Raw genomic sequence first — 18,726 nt, forward strand, 5'->3', positions numbered from 1 at the left:
AGCATCTAGGTGGTGAATATCTGGCACTAGCAACAGATAAAATCTAAGTGAGTAGGTTTTGTTTTGCACGACTGATTGGGGGATCTGGAAAAGGCTGCACAGGACAGTATTTGTGCAAAAACCCATTTTCAGATTTTTAGTTGTAAGAAAAATGCTGTATCTGTAGCATCCAATAGAATACAATACAGTTATCCACTTTACTGTGGCAACATATGAAAAATATGGAGGGCTATGAATGAACAATTTTGCAACATTTCTAGAAAATCTTGCATGGAAGTCCTGGTAACTAAATCTATTTATTCATCTATTATTTCAATATTCTTCCTTAACTCGTTTAATCCCTAATTTTTTCCTGCAAAATAAGTGCATGCATTTCAATCCTTGGACCTCCCTAACACATGATATTTATAAATTATTACATTTTATGTTGGTTATGTTAGCTAAATTTTAGGCTTTATACTTGGCAACAATTGTTGCTGGTGGGAAACAGCATAGTCTAAATTACACAAATGTGGCCCATTTATACATATAAAAAATAAGAAAAATCATGACATGCATAACCTATTATGAATGGTTACAAGAGTGTTCAGAAATATTTTAGATACATAAAGATTAAATGCCACATCCAGCAGATGTCATAGTCTCAAAGTGCCAAGCGACCTTTGACCTCATTTAGTTATTTCATCAAAGAGGCAAAATCAGGTTAAAAAAAATTGTATGAACAAATGTACATCTGAGAGAACATTGTCCCAAGCACAAGACCTTTGCCTTGTCCTAACCTAGTTTAAGGCATGGATCATCTTGTAGTCGTCATTCAGTGCATAGGCCACTTTGTGTAATGGATCGCCTTTTGGGGGGGTGAAATAGGGGAGGGTTTCAACTGTGGGATGTAGAAGACATCATTTTGAGGTTCTTTCAGGTCTAGAAGATCTAAAATATCTGATAGTTTTAAGCTGTGCGGGAACAGCAGGGCATATAGAATAAACAGCAAACCAATGACAAAGTGCTGTCTACGTATTATGCTAGCGGCAACAATTGTTGCCACGCTTACATTCACTCTTCTTATGATCAAAAGATGAATGAAGGGATAAAAAGTTCTTTATATATCAGTAGAAGACACTTGAAAGAACATATTTTGAAAAATATTTTGAGTTCAGGGGTGGCATCATTTGTTTATGAAAGTATTTTACCAACTTCCTCTTGTACAGGTTTGTGATGCACATTTACCTCAAGCGTCACAGGCAGGAAATGAAGAGGTCTGGTCATGTGACCTTTTACACTAGATACATCAAATTGATATTAAAGCAGACACACTGTTATTTGATTTTAAAACTTCAATTAGCTGCCAAAAGTCAAAGCAATTCTTCTAGAGCTTCCAGAAGTTAGAAAACAAAATGTCTGGCAATAATTGTTGCCGGTGGGATTAAATGGGTTAAATACGCCAGGCTATTAAAACTTTAAATTTTGAATCAAAGTGCTATGTGAAGCCATCTTGCCTTTATGTTGAACCATCAGAGATTTTATAGGATAAAGGTTTAGATACTCACAGTTGTCAAGCGTAAATATAAATTATTATGAAATGGTGGTTGTAAGCTTTTTTGAATGTGTAGTAACTTTTCGCTCACAATTAATTGTGGCGTTTAAAAGTGACAGTCCAGTAGGTTAAACACCATAAACACAGATGGCAGTACCATGTTTCGTCGAGTAGGGGTAATGTCCAAAAGTTAACATAAACTGCAGCGAATGAGCGAAAACAGTCCCAAAACATACACCCAATTGGACTCGGCTGTTATTACTGTTAATTTTCTTTTTGAAATTACAGGCAAAAGCGGCTAAAGAGCTGTTTTGTGAAACTTTCTGGGTAACATTAAGCGTATATAACCTGAGCGTGGTCCCCGAGTGGCTGCGAAGGGTAGAACAGTCCAGTAGGCAGACGGGCTGGACTGAACCCAAAATACGCGCAGAAAGCTGACAACTGCAAAACAACTTTGCAGCCGAAATAATTAAATTAAGTTTACCGGTAAACAATGTGACCAAGCGTGAAGACCACCTCGGTGAGGACCTTCAGGAAAAACGCATGACAGCGAACTTTGTTCGCTCCGAGAGGCGCACTGCACCATGGCATCCCAGCCGAGGTAGGCAGAACCTTCCGCGGCTAACCGCTAGCAGCTATCCCCGCTTAGCCGATGGGTAAACCCAGTTGATGTTGCTCTGCTGGTGGCGGCCAGCCTGTCCCGTGGCAGCGCGTCGGAACTCCTGGAATTAGATTGCAGTTTTCTAGTGGAACTGTATGCGAGTACAACAGGGAGAAATGGAAGTGGGTTTGGTAATTGAACATTGTGTTGTCAAACTAACTTGGAAGACGTGCGAGGTTTCAGGTCGACAGGCAAGCAGAGGGAGGTGGAATCAGCTGGAAACGACAGGCTGGTGTGACTTTTACCAGCTGCGAGCCAGAGCTGGGGGGTTAATGCATGTTATTTAAATGGACATCAACCTCAGACCACAAGGTCAATATCATTATCTGGGTGCGTGCTCTTTTTTTAGCGTCGTGTTTGATAAACTTGGCTTTAGTTGGATTGTCCCTTTAACTATGTCCCCATTACTGCCATGTAGCAGTGTTTTGCTTCCTAACATTAGCTGCAAAGAATGGCGTTTGACAACAAGTTACTCATCATAAAGAGCCGTAGCGATAAGTAGTTTCCTAATTGTTCAAAAACGCAGACATTTTCTAAACAAAGCCCAACGAAATGCAACTAAGAGTGACACACATTTTAGGAAAAAAAATATTCCTATCAGTTTGGTTTGTTTACACATCTCTAATTTACAACAAATGTCACGTTATTACACTTGGGCAAGAAAACGTGTCAAAATGTCCAAATGTAAAGCAGCTCATTATTTACTGTCCAGTTCAGTCAAAAATGTAAGAAGGTACAGTCGGATATAGAGTTCCACACACACTGTCTAGAAAAGCAGGGGATTTGAATCTAGTCTTTTCAAAGTCTGAATAAGTATGAAAGAGGGAATTACAAAGTATTCCAGACATTACTTCTAGTCCCAATTTCATTTATTCATTCATTCCTTGGTTGAGTCCTATCTTGTGTTCTTCCACACCCTTTTGTTCCTACTTTGTGTCGCTCCTGCCTTATGGTATTCCTTCCTTTCTTGAGCCCTTCCTTTTTACCCTTTTTTTCTTGTTCTTCCTTTAAGTCCTTGCTTCCTTACCTTCTTTGTGTCCTTCTTTACTTCCTCTGTTGTCAGTCTTTCTTCTGTTCTTCCTTTTTTCATATTCTTTCCTTCATATGTGATTCCTCCCTTAATTTATTTATGTCCCTCCCTGCTGTAGGGGCATTAGCAGTCATTATCACAAAGCTGATGTTTTTAAACGGTGTATAGGATGCAATTTCAGCAGTGGTGGAAATGTTGAGGATTTACAAAGGTGTTCCCAGAAAACCTAACCTAAAGATCGACTTTACTAAAGAAGTATGATCCTTAGTGATGCATCAATTGAATATAATAAAGAATATACTTTTTTCTTTCTTAATTGAAAGGTTACATGGTAAAAAAAAACAACAACAGATTTTTACTGAAAAACTTCTACTTTTTCAGTTTAAAAAATTAAGTCCTTTTTGTGCCTTGAATTTGATTGAAAATTAGGTCAAGATTAGTGGCATATTCTGATACAACAATTTTAGATTTCTTACATTTTAAGTTGGATTCAAAACTAGGGAAACTGTCACTGAACCCGCAACACACAATTTCTCTTATGGTAAATATTTGCTGTTCAGTTGTTGAGTAAAAGCAAAGTTTATTAATATTTACACAAAAACAATTGAATACATCAAAATGCTCTCTGTTTTTCTTTAATTTGTTGCCTTGTTCAGACTATCATCACAAATATACCTTCACTCTGTCTCTGCGTTGCATTCTACAAGCAAACATACTCAAAAAGTATGTTTTGAGTCATTCCTGTTGTAAAACACAGTGATGACTCAGTACTGGGAGTCATTGCAGCTGGTGGTGGATTGTTGTAAAAGAGAGGAATATATCCCTATAGGCATATTAGTGTTCTTTTGGCAAAGACCAAAGAAACCCGTTTCTGGCAAATTGTTTCAGCTTTGTATATAATCAACGTCGACTGTGCTGTTTCCAAAGCAACAAACAAAATCTGATCTTATTGCAACATCAATAGGAGTGTGGTGCAAATGGCTCAACAACATGCCTCCTCAGCTTATATGTATATTTTTTAGAAGATTTCCAGGCAAGTCGATCTTTGGGGAGACCCCTCTTGGCAGATCCGGAACATTGAAGGGAAATCTTTCCCTGCCTGGGAACACATTGGGATTTCCCTGAATGAGCTTGTAGAGATTTCTGGATTTGGTCCTGTACTTCTTAAATTTCCAATGCAAATTCAGATCTGCATAAGACGTTACAAAGCTGGATGATAACCAGTTTGCTTGCCCACATAAGATGGTCTAAGGGAGGAGAGAATGGTTTTGTGTTGATGAGTCACTTTCTTTCTAGACTCTTCACGAGTTTAGACAAGGTGGTCACTGTTGTAGGTTCATTATGTACAGTCTGGGTTGCATTCACAAAGTATTAGTCAATAAGCCAGAACATTAAGACAAGCAGCCCAGTGTCGAGTAGTTTCACTGTTCTATTGTTCATTCGGAAACAGGGTTTTGTAGACCTCTGAAAGTCTGCTGCAGAATTTGGCACCAGACTGTTGGTAGCAGCAGTTTTCTCCTGAACATCGCACAAAGTCAAGTTAGGGCCACATTATCCTGTTGAAGCTGCCACCTGACATCTCTGGGAATATTGATGTTGGAATGGTTGCACATTTTGAAGAACAATAGCCGTTTTCCCAGTGGAATATTTTTCCTGAACACCCCAGTGCAACCTTTGCTTTCCAGAGAAACCTTGACTCTCCGGTGACCCCCGTTTCCGGTCCGCTGTCCTTTCCACTGTTTTTCTTCCTTGACTGAAACTCAAGTTTTACCCAAATCAGACAGGAAATGACCCTCAAGAGCTTCTGGAACTAAAAAGCTAGAACCTAGGCCTGTAGATATGATGTATTCGCCATTCAGTACATCCGTAATCTATACCTGCTCAACCTTGTTAGGTTGTAGGTTCATCGATCACTGGTTGAGACTTGGGGTACAGCTTTCAGACGTCACCAGTCCATGACATGAAATCAGTCCTTGTCAATGTCATTCAACTTCTCATCCTTTGCTTTGCCTAACTTTACTTAATTGTTCTAGTAGGCTTTGATGTAATTTGAGGTTTCAAGTTGGGCCATTATACAAGCTTTTTGTCTGTTTTTTTTTTTCTGATAAATTGTACCACCAGTTATTGGTCTGCCAGCAGTTGTAAAAAGCTGCTTAAAATGTAAAGATTAAAGCCGTGGTTCCTATCCATCCTTTTATGAGATCCAAATGAGTTCTCAGTGTTTATGGATTTCTTTTTATGTTGCCACAAACTCTTCTGTTGCCAGTGGTCTCGGAGCTTATTTTTTTCTTTCCTGTTTCGTAATTACAGTTTTGAGGGTTTTTTAAATCTTCTTGTAACCTCCAGGATTAACTTGCAAGAATTTGTATCTTTATTAAACTTGAAACACTAGAACTTCTGTATTGTTGGGGTTTTCTCACAAGTTTTTATTTTGCTCACAAGTTTTTATTTTGCTCTTTCTGATACCTGGATTAAAGGCAATTTTAAGATGGGGTGCGGGGATACACAGAGCAATAATTAATCTCCTCCTTTATAGTCAGTAAAGTGTAAAATCCATGTCTATATTTACTTAAAGTCTTAGAAAATGTTGTAAACTTGTTAGGAAGATTTGCCAAGATGACTTTTTTTCTCACTGCAAATAACAGCACTGTTTAGCACTCTCTGATATATCAAATTGCAGGTGTTTGGTGAAAAAGCTTTACATTTTGCAAAACCTACACACTATCAAGCAAATATGGTGGAGAAATTATGGATTGGCCAAAGAATCTGACACCTTGCAGACTTGACATTTGTTACCCATCATCTATCCTGGAATAAAAACTTTGGTCAACCATTCAGTAGCATAAGCTTGTCTAATTTCTGTCCTGCACAATCGTCTTAAGTGCATTAGCAAGACTGCAACAGACTAGTTGAACAAGAAAAGAGTCCATGTGTTGCAATTCTCCCGGTCAAAGTCCGCACCACGGCCAGATTAAAATACTTTGCTTGGAGCTATCTAGTTCCTTCAGTGAAGGGAGACAAACATATGAAAGACAACACAAACAGATTGATATGTCCTGTTGTTTCACTGGACATGGACCTGTTTCCTGCTTTAATGTCAAGCAAACCGATCAATCTGATAGCCCTTAAAGGTGAACCGTTATGCTGTGTCAACACTTTTTTATTACAGACAGTTTAATCACTCACATAATCTTTTATTTTGATCTTTGTATTTAGTCATTTGAAAAGTAGATTGGGACTTCAATGCAATCTACCTTTAAATCTACATCTGAAATGCTCAACTTCTGCGAAAATTTGAATGCAACAAACATTTAACAATCACACTTTGACGGAAAACAGCCTAAAAGATCAAATGAACTGATTTGGCACTGCCATAACTTTGTCTTTTATGCATATATTGTACGTAATATTGTGTGATTCTATGAAACGCTTGTTGTGTTGTTCACCCATGGGTGTTGAGCCTGTTACTGGGCCGTGCCAGTTTGTGCTTTCCTTGGAGTTTAGCAAGTCTATCTGCTGCATTAATGAGGAGGTGCTCATCTGTTTGGCTTGGTACCAAATCTTTGCTGCTCCTCTCATTGCCATGGCAGCATCCTGCTGGGATTGTTGTCGGCGAGAATGATTAGCACAGTGTTTTGGGAAGAAAATTGTGAAAACTGAAGCTGCAGTGTTTCTGTTCATGTTTTTAAAGTGTATCCATAGACGTTTCTGCATTTTTATGTTTTTTTTTATTATTATTTATTACAGTTACTGGGCTCTTAAAAGTTCAAATAAATCTACTTTGGAGACTTGGCAGATGTGATGTGAGCGATGTGTAGTGAATCCCCCTTGCACCTGTGAGTCAGTTCACACTTATCTGCAGATTTAATGTCATCTGACGCTGCTGCTTTCCCCTTGGGTTTAAGAAGTCAATCATACGCTTTCAGTATTTATTTTCTGTTTATACAGAAATTTTATGATGGCATATTATTGCTTTGCCTTGCAATGGAATTTAATTGTAACTATTTGTTTTGTTTTAGAAAACAAATAGTATAGTCGAGAATAGTGGACATTATCACTGTAACACGGTCAAATTTCCATATTGTTAGTCCCAAGGCGATGGTCATGTGAATGGGGTGTTAATTTAGCTCATTTGTATTTCTTTGTAATTTTCCAGCGCACACAATGAAGAGAGGAACCTTCTTCGCCGCCGAGCATGGGAACAAAGAGTCCAAGAAACCAGTCAAACCAAAGAACTTGATGCTGAAAATGTGCCACTCTTTGCAGAACCGTACAAGGTAAGAGTTGCTTTTAGAGAGGGAACAAAATGCTTAAAGGACAACAGTGGCTGTCTCTCGACCATCTGGTAGATCGGTCCAGGCGGTCTGGATCCGTGTACATGTAAACAGAAGTGCAGCCCCTTGTAGGGCTCTTGACTCATGGTTTCTATGAATAGCTATTTGCTCATCTTAGCTTTGCTCAAAAAGGTTGCAGAAGTTCAGGACGAAAACTTGGGTAGAGTCTGCCGTCCTCCTCTGAGCCTGCTGATGGCCTTAATAACCTCTGCAGCTAAAATAGCCCAGTCTCTGTGGGGCAAACCAAGAGGCCTTAAGTTCAGTGAAACACTAGCTGGTTCTCGAAAGGATCCATTCTGTGAGGACACAATCATAATTGAGCAAGACTCTCCTGTGCTCATTAATTGTTTAGTTTTGAATGCAGCTGATGGAGGCTATCGTTTTATTCACTCAACAAAGATTTAAATAGTGAATGGTAAGACAAAGTTTTGCATTTAAGCAATACTGAGAAATTCAAGTAATAAATAGAAGAAAATCCACTTTATGTTACTAAATTAGTTGACTATTATTTCAGTAATTGATTCAACACGACTAAACGAATGAATCATTTCAGTCCTAATGTGGAGTTTACATTTTTTGGTGTCATGGTGGTGTCTTTATTTTGTTCATAAAAGTAGAAATATTCTTTTTTTTTTCCAGACGAACAAAGCGGATGAGCTCTCTGATCGAATCCAAAGGATGCTGGGCAGTTACGAAGATGTGAATAATCCCGTGCCTTCTTCACTGGAGGCTTTACCCATTCCTTCCTACGTTTCCTTATCGCAGTCGGATCAGAGCCAGCCAGTTGCAGAGCAATCAAACAAAATTCTTTCCCACAGCCAGGACCTTCACATGTCTACTACCCAACAAAGCCAGAAAGGGACATCTAATAGCGTTTACTCCTCATCTCCAAACCACCGTGGACATTCATCTAGATTTCCAGCTATGTCTTTGACCCACAGTCAGTCGAGTCGCTTAGGACATCATATAAAGGAGAGTGAAGTCTTCCCAGATCTCAGAGGGGCGGTCAGCCTTCCCCAGGAAGTGTCTGCCCCCTCTCCAGATGCTAAGCCTCTTCCGGTCCTACATTCCTGTGACCACAATGCTAACACGGACACCAGGGACACGTTCAAAAGGGATCAGCTTCAAGGGTCTCCAGATCTTTCCTCAGGGTTGACTGGCAGTGTGACCGTTTTCACATTGAACAGCAGGCTTTCGCCTATAAATCCACCTCCACCCCAAGCCAAGACCAGTGCCCTGCCCTCCCAGACCTTCCCTTCTCTGCTGTCGTCCAAGCAGGCCGGGATGGTCATGACCCAGAAGCCAACGGCCTACGTGCGGCCCATGGATGGTCAGGACCAAGTGGTCCAGAAGTCACCTGAGCTGAAGCCATCGCCGGAGCATTATGCGCCGTTACCAGAGCTGATCAACAAAACGGACATTGCCAAAACAATGAAAGTGCCTCAGTTCTTTGAGGTGAGATTTTGCATCTGCAGTTGAACATAAATGTACCTAAAATCATTGCAATAGTGGTTAAAAACTATATTTACAACAATAAAGGACACTTACGCTAGCAAGTCCAAATTGAAATTTGGCATTCAAATGAAGTTAGATGGGAACTATCAGCAGCTAGTGATGAACAAAATGAACATTTCTTCTCCTGCTTTACACTTTTTCTTTCATAAGTGGATATGCTTTTCTTTCCACTTCTCCTTTAGCATTTCACAAGGTTGGACCATTGAACGAGAGGAATGCTTGACCATTCCTCTCTGGCTCTGTCTCCCTTGGTTAATATTTTATGGTATTTATTGCAAGTATAGAAGTGGTGATTAAAATAAAATGTAGCATGCATCCCTGCATACAGTCAGAACCTCATATAAAACAAATGTATATAAAACAAATGCTGCTCTACAAAACTGAAGCTATTGTCAAGAGGCCGCTTAAGAATCCAATATACATTAAGTAGAGTAACTGCTTCTAAATCGAACATAGTACCGTAATAGTATTTCAGCCAAATCATTCAAATTTTTATGTTTATTGAGTCTAATGGAACCTACTATGGAAGAGAATATTCAAACTAAAGCAATAAACTTAATTATTATATCACTATTATCAGCAATATACTAATGGATATGTTGATAAATCACTTATTTATTGTTGTAATTGTGACTTTAGAAATGGTGTCATTTTCACTTGCACTTTTTAGTTTAATTGTTTGCTTCAATATCTTTTTTTCCTGACTTTAAAGGCTCCATCTGATGAAGTTCTGTGTGTGGAAGATATCTTAAGGGTACGTTCAGCCACTTATGTCCATGTTTAAGCAAATAAGCTTTAAATTTTCTTAGATTTTCTGAATGTACTTGGAAAAAATTGAAGTTGAAATGCAAAAGTTTTCTTTTTTGCTGCATTTGGCCTCGATCTACTTCTGCTTTTTTGTTGTTGTTTTTATTTTTGCCCTTTTGGACTTTATACCAGATTAGGAATTAGTATTTGCAGAAACTTTAATTGTTTAATTTTTTTAAATGGTGCCAAGAAAAGAGACCAAAGTCTGGGTCAACTTTCAGGTTGTGTGTTGGTTCTTCACACAATCATTAAAATATGGGCCTTTATTTGTAGTAGCCACTAAATTGCAATGTAGGGAGGAAGATTTGCCCAAACTTACAAAATCATGTTTTAAAAACAGCCTTTTGTATTTTCTTAGGCTTTTAATGTTTGATTTTAAACATTATTCGAGGACCTTTAAATGTGAGCTTAAAATTAAAACCAATAGAGTTCTTTTGTATTCCAGACTCACTTTAATAACATTTTTTCCAGTTCCAGCTTACTGGACAGAACAGATGAACTTGTTCAAAACAGAAGGTTGGGAATCAACCATGTTTTTTTGTTTTTTTCTAAATGCATGTCAACCTCTTGTTTGTGTTTGACAGGAAATGACTCGCCCATGGCCCCCTCTGCTGACAGCGATACACACTCCAACCTATGAACCATCCAAGTCTCCAGCCAAGGTCAAAAATCAAAGCTTAACCATTCAATTTTTTCCATGTTTTGGAAAAAATTGCTCATAGGTTTTCTAGCATTCCAAATTTTTTCCTCTTATTATGTTCTAACTACACGGTTTATCCCTAAACAAATCTGCAGATGAGTAATACAATTCATATTTATTTTTCCATCCTTGCAGGAGGCAGAACAAGTTTCATCATGTCCAGAACAAAGTGAGTAATGTTTAGCTTGTCTTTCGCAATCAGCACAGCTAAATTAATCCATTATATCGAGAGTTGTTTTGTTTTTTTTGTTTTTGTTTTTTTATAGCAGGCCTTTTTATGGTTATGGTGAAGTTTAAGCTAACAGGAAATTTAAAAAACACACCGATTAAAATACATTGGAATCTAAATTCAGATCAACATGTTGACTAAAAAGATAAAAAAGCTTTTAGTAAAACTTCAGCTAAATCATTTGTATATATCCATTTATAGCGCCGCTAAGAAGAATTACTTTCTGTTATTACCAATCTCTCACATTGTTGCTGATCAGTTAGTATTTTAGTTGATCAAAATCTCACGAACAAACTAACCGTCCCCGTTTCTTTTCAGGAAGCCTTGAATTCTCCAGTAAAGATTCATCTCATTTTAACTCCTCAAAGTGAGTACTGAAAACTTTCAGAATGACAGCTTCCTCATTTCATAAATATGAAATTTAGCACAACCATATTTTTGTTTTTATCAAAGATGCATATTTTTATTTATATGTAGGTGAGAATTTACCTCAAAACATTCTTAAATCTGTGTCGTTGAAGGAAATTCAACTCCCTCAGATTTTGGCAATTTAGAATTTTTGTATGACGGTAACAGTGCTACTAGCTTTTTTTTTTTCCAACAGCCTGAGGACTTGGTTTATTCTTTAATACACATCTTATGCTAGCTTTGCCCCACAGAACTTTAAAGAAAGTGACCCATGCTATACATTTAGTGGAGTGCATCAATACCTCCTTTTTACCATTCTTGACTTGTGATCACAAGCCGAACAAATTTCTTTCAAGGGTCAGAAACGGACCCCGAATCACACTTTGCACACCCCATGCATTAGTAACATCTCCAGGCTTTCCCCAGGTTAGTTGAAGGCACAGTAATGTTAAAATGTGTAAACCTCTGATTGAAAAAGTAAGCATTTAATAGATTTTAGTCGTCCTTGTTGACCAAAGTTAGGACTAATTTAGTCTGATTTAATAACCAATAGTGAAGCGAAAATGTTTTATTGAATGAATAAAAGCATCTGGTTTCAGTTGCATGTATTGATGATTACTAATGGCTACTTTTTAATACCAATCTGTGTGTATTTGTGTTTTTCAGTTCCTTTGAAGCCACACATTCCAGTGATGCAGAGATGAGGAGCTCCAGTGACAGCAGCTTGGAGTCAGACAGCGACATTTCCATTAAAGAGCCTCCGAAACCCCCAGAGAGCAAACTAGTTGAAATAGAGGTTTTAGCTCATTTTACTATGTTTTAATTATCACCCAATAAATTACTCACATACTTATGTTTTCTTATTATTATTTTAAATACGTTTTATGTTCTTTTTATAGCCTGACGCTCCGGCAGCAAGCAATCGAGACTGGCAGCTGGGAGAGCGGGTTAGCTCCCATCAGCAGACCTTCAGCACTGATCGGCAGACCAGTGCAGATGCCAGTGAGGAATCAAAGGCCTTTTCTCAGCAAAGAGCGCTCACAGACAATATGGCTGCTACTCAGCAGAGCAGCGAAAGCGTTCAGGATGCTTCTTTCAGCCAGAACAGTAGCAAAACAAGCCGTTCTGATGGAGGGAGACGCAGCAGCAGCAGTTCAAGGAGACTCTCAAAGCCTTCAGCGGCAGGGGGGCCCAATCGCACTGAGACAGCGCTCAGTGTTAAGTCTGAGGAACTCGCAACCTCAAAAACGGAGCAACATTTCACAGACAATCCCAAAGTAAAATCAAAAACGGCGGAACACAAAAAGGACACTAATAGAGATGCTAAAAGAACTAAATGCGCCAAACATAAGAAGGCTGGATCGGAAGTCGCTCCTGGGCTGCACGGTCGCTGTCCAACCTGTGGCGTTCAGTATCCTAAATCCTGCTGCTGCTCGGCTCAGAGCCCCACCCAGCCTGCTGCTCCGGTCAGAGTCAGCTGCCCCAAAACCAATAGAGAGACCAAGGTGCCTCACAAATCAACCCACAAGCACTCGCATAAGGCCTCTGAGGCAGCAAAGGGTTGGTGGGACCAACACCAGCCTCCTAAATCCCTGCTGGTGAGGATTGATATCGGTCTGCTCTCAAGAGTCCCCCTGAAATCCAGTAATAATAAAGGGATTTCCAGCAATGCAAAGAGACCAGCACTGGCCATAGAGAAGGATGAAGCAAGCAGAGAGTCCTCTAAAGCACATGGACCTGGAAAAAGTAATAAAAAGTCTCAAAATGTGAGGAATTTGTGCAGCACGGAAGAGATTGTGCTCATTCTTATCGGAAAATGTTATTTTACTGTGCGTTTTTATTTTCTTTTTTCCAGGTCAAGACTAAAAGTCCTCCCAAGAAGAAACTTAAGTTGGAAAACCAGAATACCTCATTAAGTCGTGCTTCTGTGAAAGTAGAGTACGTCCAGTAAAAAAAAAAAATCTGAATTTCACATACCAAGTCATCGCTGCTCCAACTCTTGTGATCTATATTTCACACAGGAGTTCCAACAAACCAGACAAGGAGCAAAAGAAGGCTAAGAAAACATCTCAGGACCTGGCAACATCCAAAGACACCACTAAAGCTCCAAAGGTACAGAATCCCTGTTCGGCAACCGTACTAAAGACCAGTAAGGAGAATGCCAAGGGTAGGGACTCCAGCAAGCACAAGACGATTAAAGGAAAACACCCACAACCCTCACTTCATAAGAAGGTAATTTTTCAGACACTACCATAAGTGGTGAGATATGAATAAAAGTTTTCAATCTAATGCGTCTTCTTCAGAGTCAGGTTAAGACCCCAAAGAGCGGCCTTGATGTGCCACCAACTTTAAAGCCCCAAAGAGGAGCTGTGAGCAACAGATCATTGCTGCATTTCAACAAGAGGTACAAGTCCAAGTTTTCCTTGCACTCAATCTGGGAAAAGTTTTTATAGTCATTTTATATAGTGTTTCCTAAATGTTGTAATTTCACAGTCAGTGCATTCTAGTGGGATGTTACACTGCGATATGCTTGTCACCGTGTTTTTTTAAACTAATAAAATCTTAAAGTGTGGTCTGCACTTTCATTCAGTCTTCTTTACCCTGATTACCCAAAAATAAATTCAAAAGTCATTCATCCTTTGTGTAATTAAATCCAGCTGTTCTGTTCTGGCCTCAGAGGTTTGTTATAGAACATTAGTGAAAAACAAAGTTAGGTTATAAACAATATAAAATACACGACAAGTTTTTGGTGGTAATGAAGAAAATGTCAAAGGGGTAAAGGGGCGTACATTATCTTTTGTGTGTTTATCGTTTTTTCCTGTTTCCTACACAATGTCAGATGTTTTGGTGGGCTTGATTGGTTTTTAAAATTCAAATCATCATGGTGACTCGAGGCGCTTAACAGAAACGGTAAATTGAATCCGGTCACACAGTTTCAAACTGATATTGACCCTAGTTATTAAACTGGGTTAATTATTGAAATTACCTTAAAAAGGAAATCCAGCAGATTGCATTAACTTGCAGCGTTCACTCCTACTGGATGAGCACGTAGCGTCAGTAGACTGTCACTCACATTGAGTAAAGTAATTCTTTGTTTCACAGGCAGTATCCAGTGAACCATTACATAAAAGAGGCAAAAAAACTGAAGCACAAGGCAGATGCTGAGGTAAGTTGGTCTATTTTTTTTGTTTGTTTGTTGTTTTTTAATTCACCACACTCCATACAACATGTCACTGCTTTTTTTTACTCTTGTATTCTGTTACGTCTGTGCAGCAGGACAAGCTTAGTAAAGCTTTCACTTACTTGGAGGCAGCCATGTTCTTTGTTGAGAGTGGCATTGCCATGGAGAAAGATCCACAGATTTCAGGGTCGTCCTACACGATGCTTGCAGAGACGGTGGAGCTGCTCAAGTAAGACTTCATGTTTCTTCGACGCTGCTTCAGGGGCTTATTTACACACGGATGCTTTCAGAAAAGTTTGGGGACCGATTCTCTAATGCTCTTCACACACTTGGCACTGAAATCTTCTTACAGATGTGAGGCAAGCGTCCAGTAACGGTGTGATAAAACATTTGTCCTGATTCGTACTGTGTTTATCTCTGATTCTCACAGATTTGTTCTGAAACTTAAAAACCCAGTGGACTCATCAACTTCACCCCCAGAAAATGACTTTTTAGCTTTATGGTAAGTTGAAGCGCCTTCTCTTAAGATAGCGTTATTGGGAGGTGGCTAAACTGTATTGCAAAGGATAGAAAAGCTGCAGAAATGCCATGTCTTCACCTAATGATTTTCTCATTGTTTTCTGACATTTTTTGAGTAACATTTGTATCTTTCCTGCAGTTTAAAGTGCCAGTCTCTCCTTCACATGGCCATGTTTCGCCACAAACAAGAAGCTGCAACAAAATTTTCAAAGACTCTTACGGATCACTTTCAAGTAAATTTATAAATGCTTTATCATCATCTCTGCTTGTTTTGTAGTCGTATTATAAAATATTCGGTTTATCTTTCAGAACTTCGCTCAGGTGTCACGCAAACAGCCCTCCTCAGCAAAGTCAGTCATTCCTCTCACCCTTCCCAAAAACATAAAAACATATTTAATGTTTGCAGCCTAACACCAGGTTTAAGCTTTTTATATTTCATTTTGTAGGCTAGCGGAAAACCCATCCCCCGGCGCGCCGTCTCCCGCCAGCACCAGCTCAGGTACCGGTTCGAACCACAGCGGCTCTGCAGTCGGCAGCACTGTGGCGATTCCTCAAGACATAGAACAAGTGGCCTTTTCCTACGTCAAGATCACCACGTTATTTCTGAGTGCGCATGACATCTGGGAGCAGGCAGAGGAACTGGCATTAAAAGGCAGCGGTAAGAAAGAAAAATCCCTCCAGCTAGTCTGTTAGCTAGCTAACATCTGGAAATCAAAAAATGATCTTCTCTGGGTCTTTATTTCTGCTGTGCTTTAGCCTTAGGCAATGTGTGCTGTGATGCTGTTGTTGTTTACCTTCCACGACAGCAAGGTGGTTTTCACCTTCTGAGTTGTTTTTAATGTATTTATTTCTTAAAACACATTTTTATTTAGACAGAGCAACTGCATTAGGAATAAGATGACCTCGGATGGAAAAAAAAAACATGTTTATGTTGATTTTAAGTCCATACTGTAAAGATTTTAAACATTTAAAACTCGGATCCCAAAAACTGTACAGTGAATACACACCAATGTAAGGTTTGTGATGCGTAACAGTGGGATGTTTGCATAAAATATCCAATGCATCACATTTTGTAATTGGAGCTCAATAGGAAGTTGACTCAGTGACAGTGACTCATTGTTCCACAGTGTTAACGTGTCTCAGGTCAAATATAGCATTTAAACCATAAACCTTATATAAATATATATTAAAAAAATACATCTCCGCACCAAATGATGATCTTTTTTTAATATTTGGTTTCCATTAAATGTGTATTTCAGGTGTGCTCACAGAGCTGGACGCCTCCATGGGCCCTCTGAGCCTGATGTCAAATATGAGCTTCATGGTCCGCTACGTCAGACAAGGTGTCAACTGGTTAAGGCTGGACAGCCGAAAGCTTTGATGCTGGACGCCTACGCTTTACCCCAGAAGAGTGTCTCAGACTTATCTGCATGTTTATGCCTCTGACATCACCTTATTTCATTAACAAAGTGGATGGCAGATGGCTGTGGAGGTGGCTCATGAGAAAATAACCATTTTCTCCCCAGGACAAAGACATCTGCTTTCATATACATCATGTGTATTTTTATTTATTTTGTGTGTGTTGTAAACAAACATGGAAGGAAGCAAATCAGATATTGCCAAAAGTGCCATTTTGGGGCTCTGTGAATTTGCCCTCTTAAAATCATCTGCTTGTGGTCCGAGTATTGTGAGCTTTATTGTTCCTTTTTTTTTCACTACTTTTGTTAGTATTACGATCTCTGAAGAGACGGTAGTTGGAAAACCACGGCACTTAACTAGCACCAACCTCCAGTTGTCTCTGCTAGCATCATGTTCTTCGTCTCAGCGTGAAACGTCGGTTTGTCCTGATGACCTGTGACCCAATGAAGTTTGTTGCAACAGTGCCACACGTTGTGCCACACAGCTAAAATAATTAATTATTTTAGCTAAACGTCTGGCTGGGGTTCCGCATTTTGTTTATGTGCAATAATCGCAAGCGATGGATAACGGTAATCAGGTGCCTTACTAAGAAGTTGATTTAGAGGAGACCTGCCTATAGTTGTCAAACACTGTAAGGTGCAGAAAGCTCTGTGGAACAAGTGCAGCTGGAGTGTTAGCGGCATAAACCAGTTCTTCTTCTTTGTCTTAATTTGTTCTGCTGCTGTCAAAAGTTGGTGTACATAATGACGATGGAGTTTTCTCCGGTTGATTGGTGAGCTCACTGTTGCGGTGTTGGGTTTCAGCGGCAGATTCGTCTGACCAAATCTTAGAAAAGATTCTCCGTGTAAACTATAGAAATCGTTTTGATGAAGAACTTCTTGGCTGGGAAGAAATCCTTACAGTGCGATTGTGGAAACGACTTTGAAAGTTCAGCCAAAACTTGGCTTGTTTTGGTATGTCGTAGTCCCTCTTATAAAATCAAAAGTCATGATATCAAAATCTTGCTTTTGTGTTTTCTGTGTGCACAATCACCTTAGCAGCTGTTGGTTGTAAAATCTCAATTTGATCGAAACACTCATTAGTAATGACGGACGATGAACATTCTCACTAGATTTTAGCTGAACTTTGAAGACACTTAACAGAGAGAGTTGGGGGATTTTGAACACCAAACTTGTATATCAAGTTGCCTTTACAGCCTGGAAGAATTTTTACATCTATTCAGATGTAAAAAAATTTACTGAAGAAGTAAATTTTGTTTTATATCTTCATAGTTGTGGACATTAGCCAGGCTCTTGCTGCAGTCATTTCCATTTTTTTTAATGTTTTGCTATATTTCCCATATTCTATAGAGCTGCAACATCCCGCCTAAATATGCGAGAGGTGAGGACAATTTAGGAAATAATGCAGTTTTTCTCTCAACATTTTTGATAGCAATTTATTTTAGGTATATCTGCGTGGCAAAGGCCATGCTAAACTGGCTGGACTGTGCTTGTTTGACTCGAAGCAATAACATGTTTTGTTATTACAATTATTTTTTATTTATATGCGGGGGACATGCTTTGGGTATGACATGCTGGTAGAGAAGGTCTAGACTAGCGTAGGAATAGCACTTGGCGTTTCTTAACTTAAAAGTGCTGAACGGTGATCAGAATTGTTCCTAGCTTTATGGCTTTCAGCTATGCCATGCCATATACAGAGTGCCATGTAATTGGAAGCTTTTTTTTTTTTACTTCAGCAGAATGTCATTCAAATAAGCTTTACAGTTTGGGATGGATGGATGTCTGCCCTGCTCACGAAGGGAAACTGCAATGTTTGATACTTTTTTTTTTTTTCTGTTCAGGTCCTGTGGCTCTAATTTCATCATTTGTTTTTTGCTGCTTAATTTATAAATTATATTGTAACTAATTGTCCAATTGTGTTTTGACTGGAAACAAAATGTTTAGAGCGGTTTTTGAAAGATGTTTCTTTTTCATTTTGTGAAAATTTGTGAAACTGTTGCAGTGTACAAAGATGAATAAACACTGGAAACTAAATTAGAGTGATTGTAGAGGGCAGTGGGTGCTTACTCTGGTTTACCTTGAGCAAAATAAGTACATAAGTGTGGATGTAAAAGCGACAAAATAATATATTTTTTTAGAGATGCACAGAGAAATCAGATGGTTTTCAGAATCAAAATACTGTATGTATCATTTAGTTTCACCGACCTCGACCAATCAAAAACTCTAAATTTCCATATTTTCATGGTTAGTTCTTGGGGATGTTATGTTTACTAACGGGTCAGGCAAACCACAATCCTCTTCAGTGTGGAAGCTGATCTTTAAAGTAAGGCATTTCCACTATCAGGGAGGTGACAAAATTTTGGATACATTAGTTTGAGGTTTTTTTTTTA

General features: G+C 39.0%; 1 protein-coding gene across 2 annotated transcripts; it reads left to right on the forward strand.

Moving 5' to 3' along the window:
* Nucleotides 1-1,930: 1,930 nt before the first annotated feature.
* On the forward strand, nt 1,931-18,373 carry aff1 (AF4/FMR2 family, member 1). Of its 2 annotated transcripts, none has more exons than XM_008423785.2 (19): nt 1,931-2,135; nt 7,382-7,502; nt 8,199-9,014; nt 9,787-9,828; nt 10,466-10,543; nt 10,717-10,750; nt 11,129-11,177; nt 11,885-12,014; nt 12,118-12,984; nt 13,074-13,156; nt 13,240-13,450; nt 13,522-13,622; nt 14,321-14,384; nt 14,492-14,628; nt 14,830-14,901; nt 15,058-15,151; nt 15,228-15,268; nt 15,365-15,576; nt 16,178-18,373. In XM_008423785.2, the coding sequence occupies exons 1-19, from the start codon at nt 2,119-2,121 to the stop codon at nt 16,297-16,299; spliced, it is 3,291 nt and encodes a 1,096-aa protein (XP_008422007.1). In that variant the 5' UTR covers nt 1,931-2,118; the 3' UTR covers nt 16,300-18,373. The 2 variants fall into 2 exon arrangements, with proteins under 2 accessions (XP_008422007.1, XP_008422006.1); XM_008423784.2 differs by lacking the exon at nt 1,931-2,135 and adding an exon at nt 6,996-7,061.
* Nucleotides 18,374-18,726: the final 353 nt, after the last annotated feature.

This window comes from Poecilia reticulata, linkage group LG12, assembly GCF_000633615.1.
Source record: "Poecilia reticulata strain Guanapo linkage group LG12, Guppy_female_1.0+MT, whole genome shotgun sequence".
Lineage (NCBI taxonomy): Eukaryota > Metazoa > Chordata > Actinopteri > Cyprinodontiformes > Poeciliidae > Poecilia > Poecilia reticulata.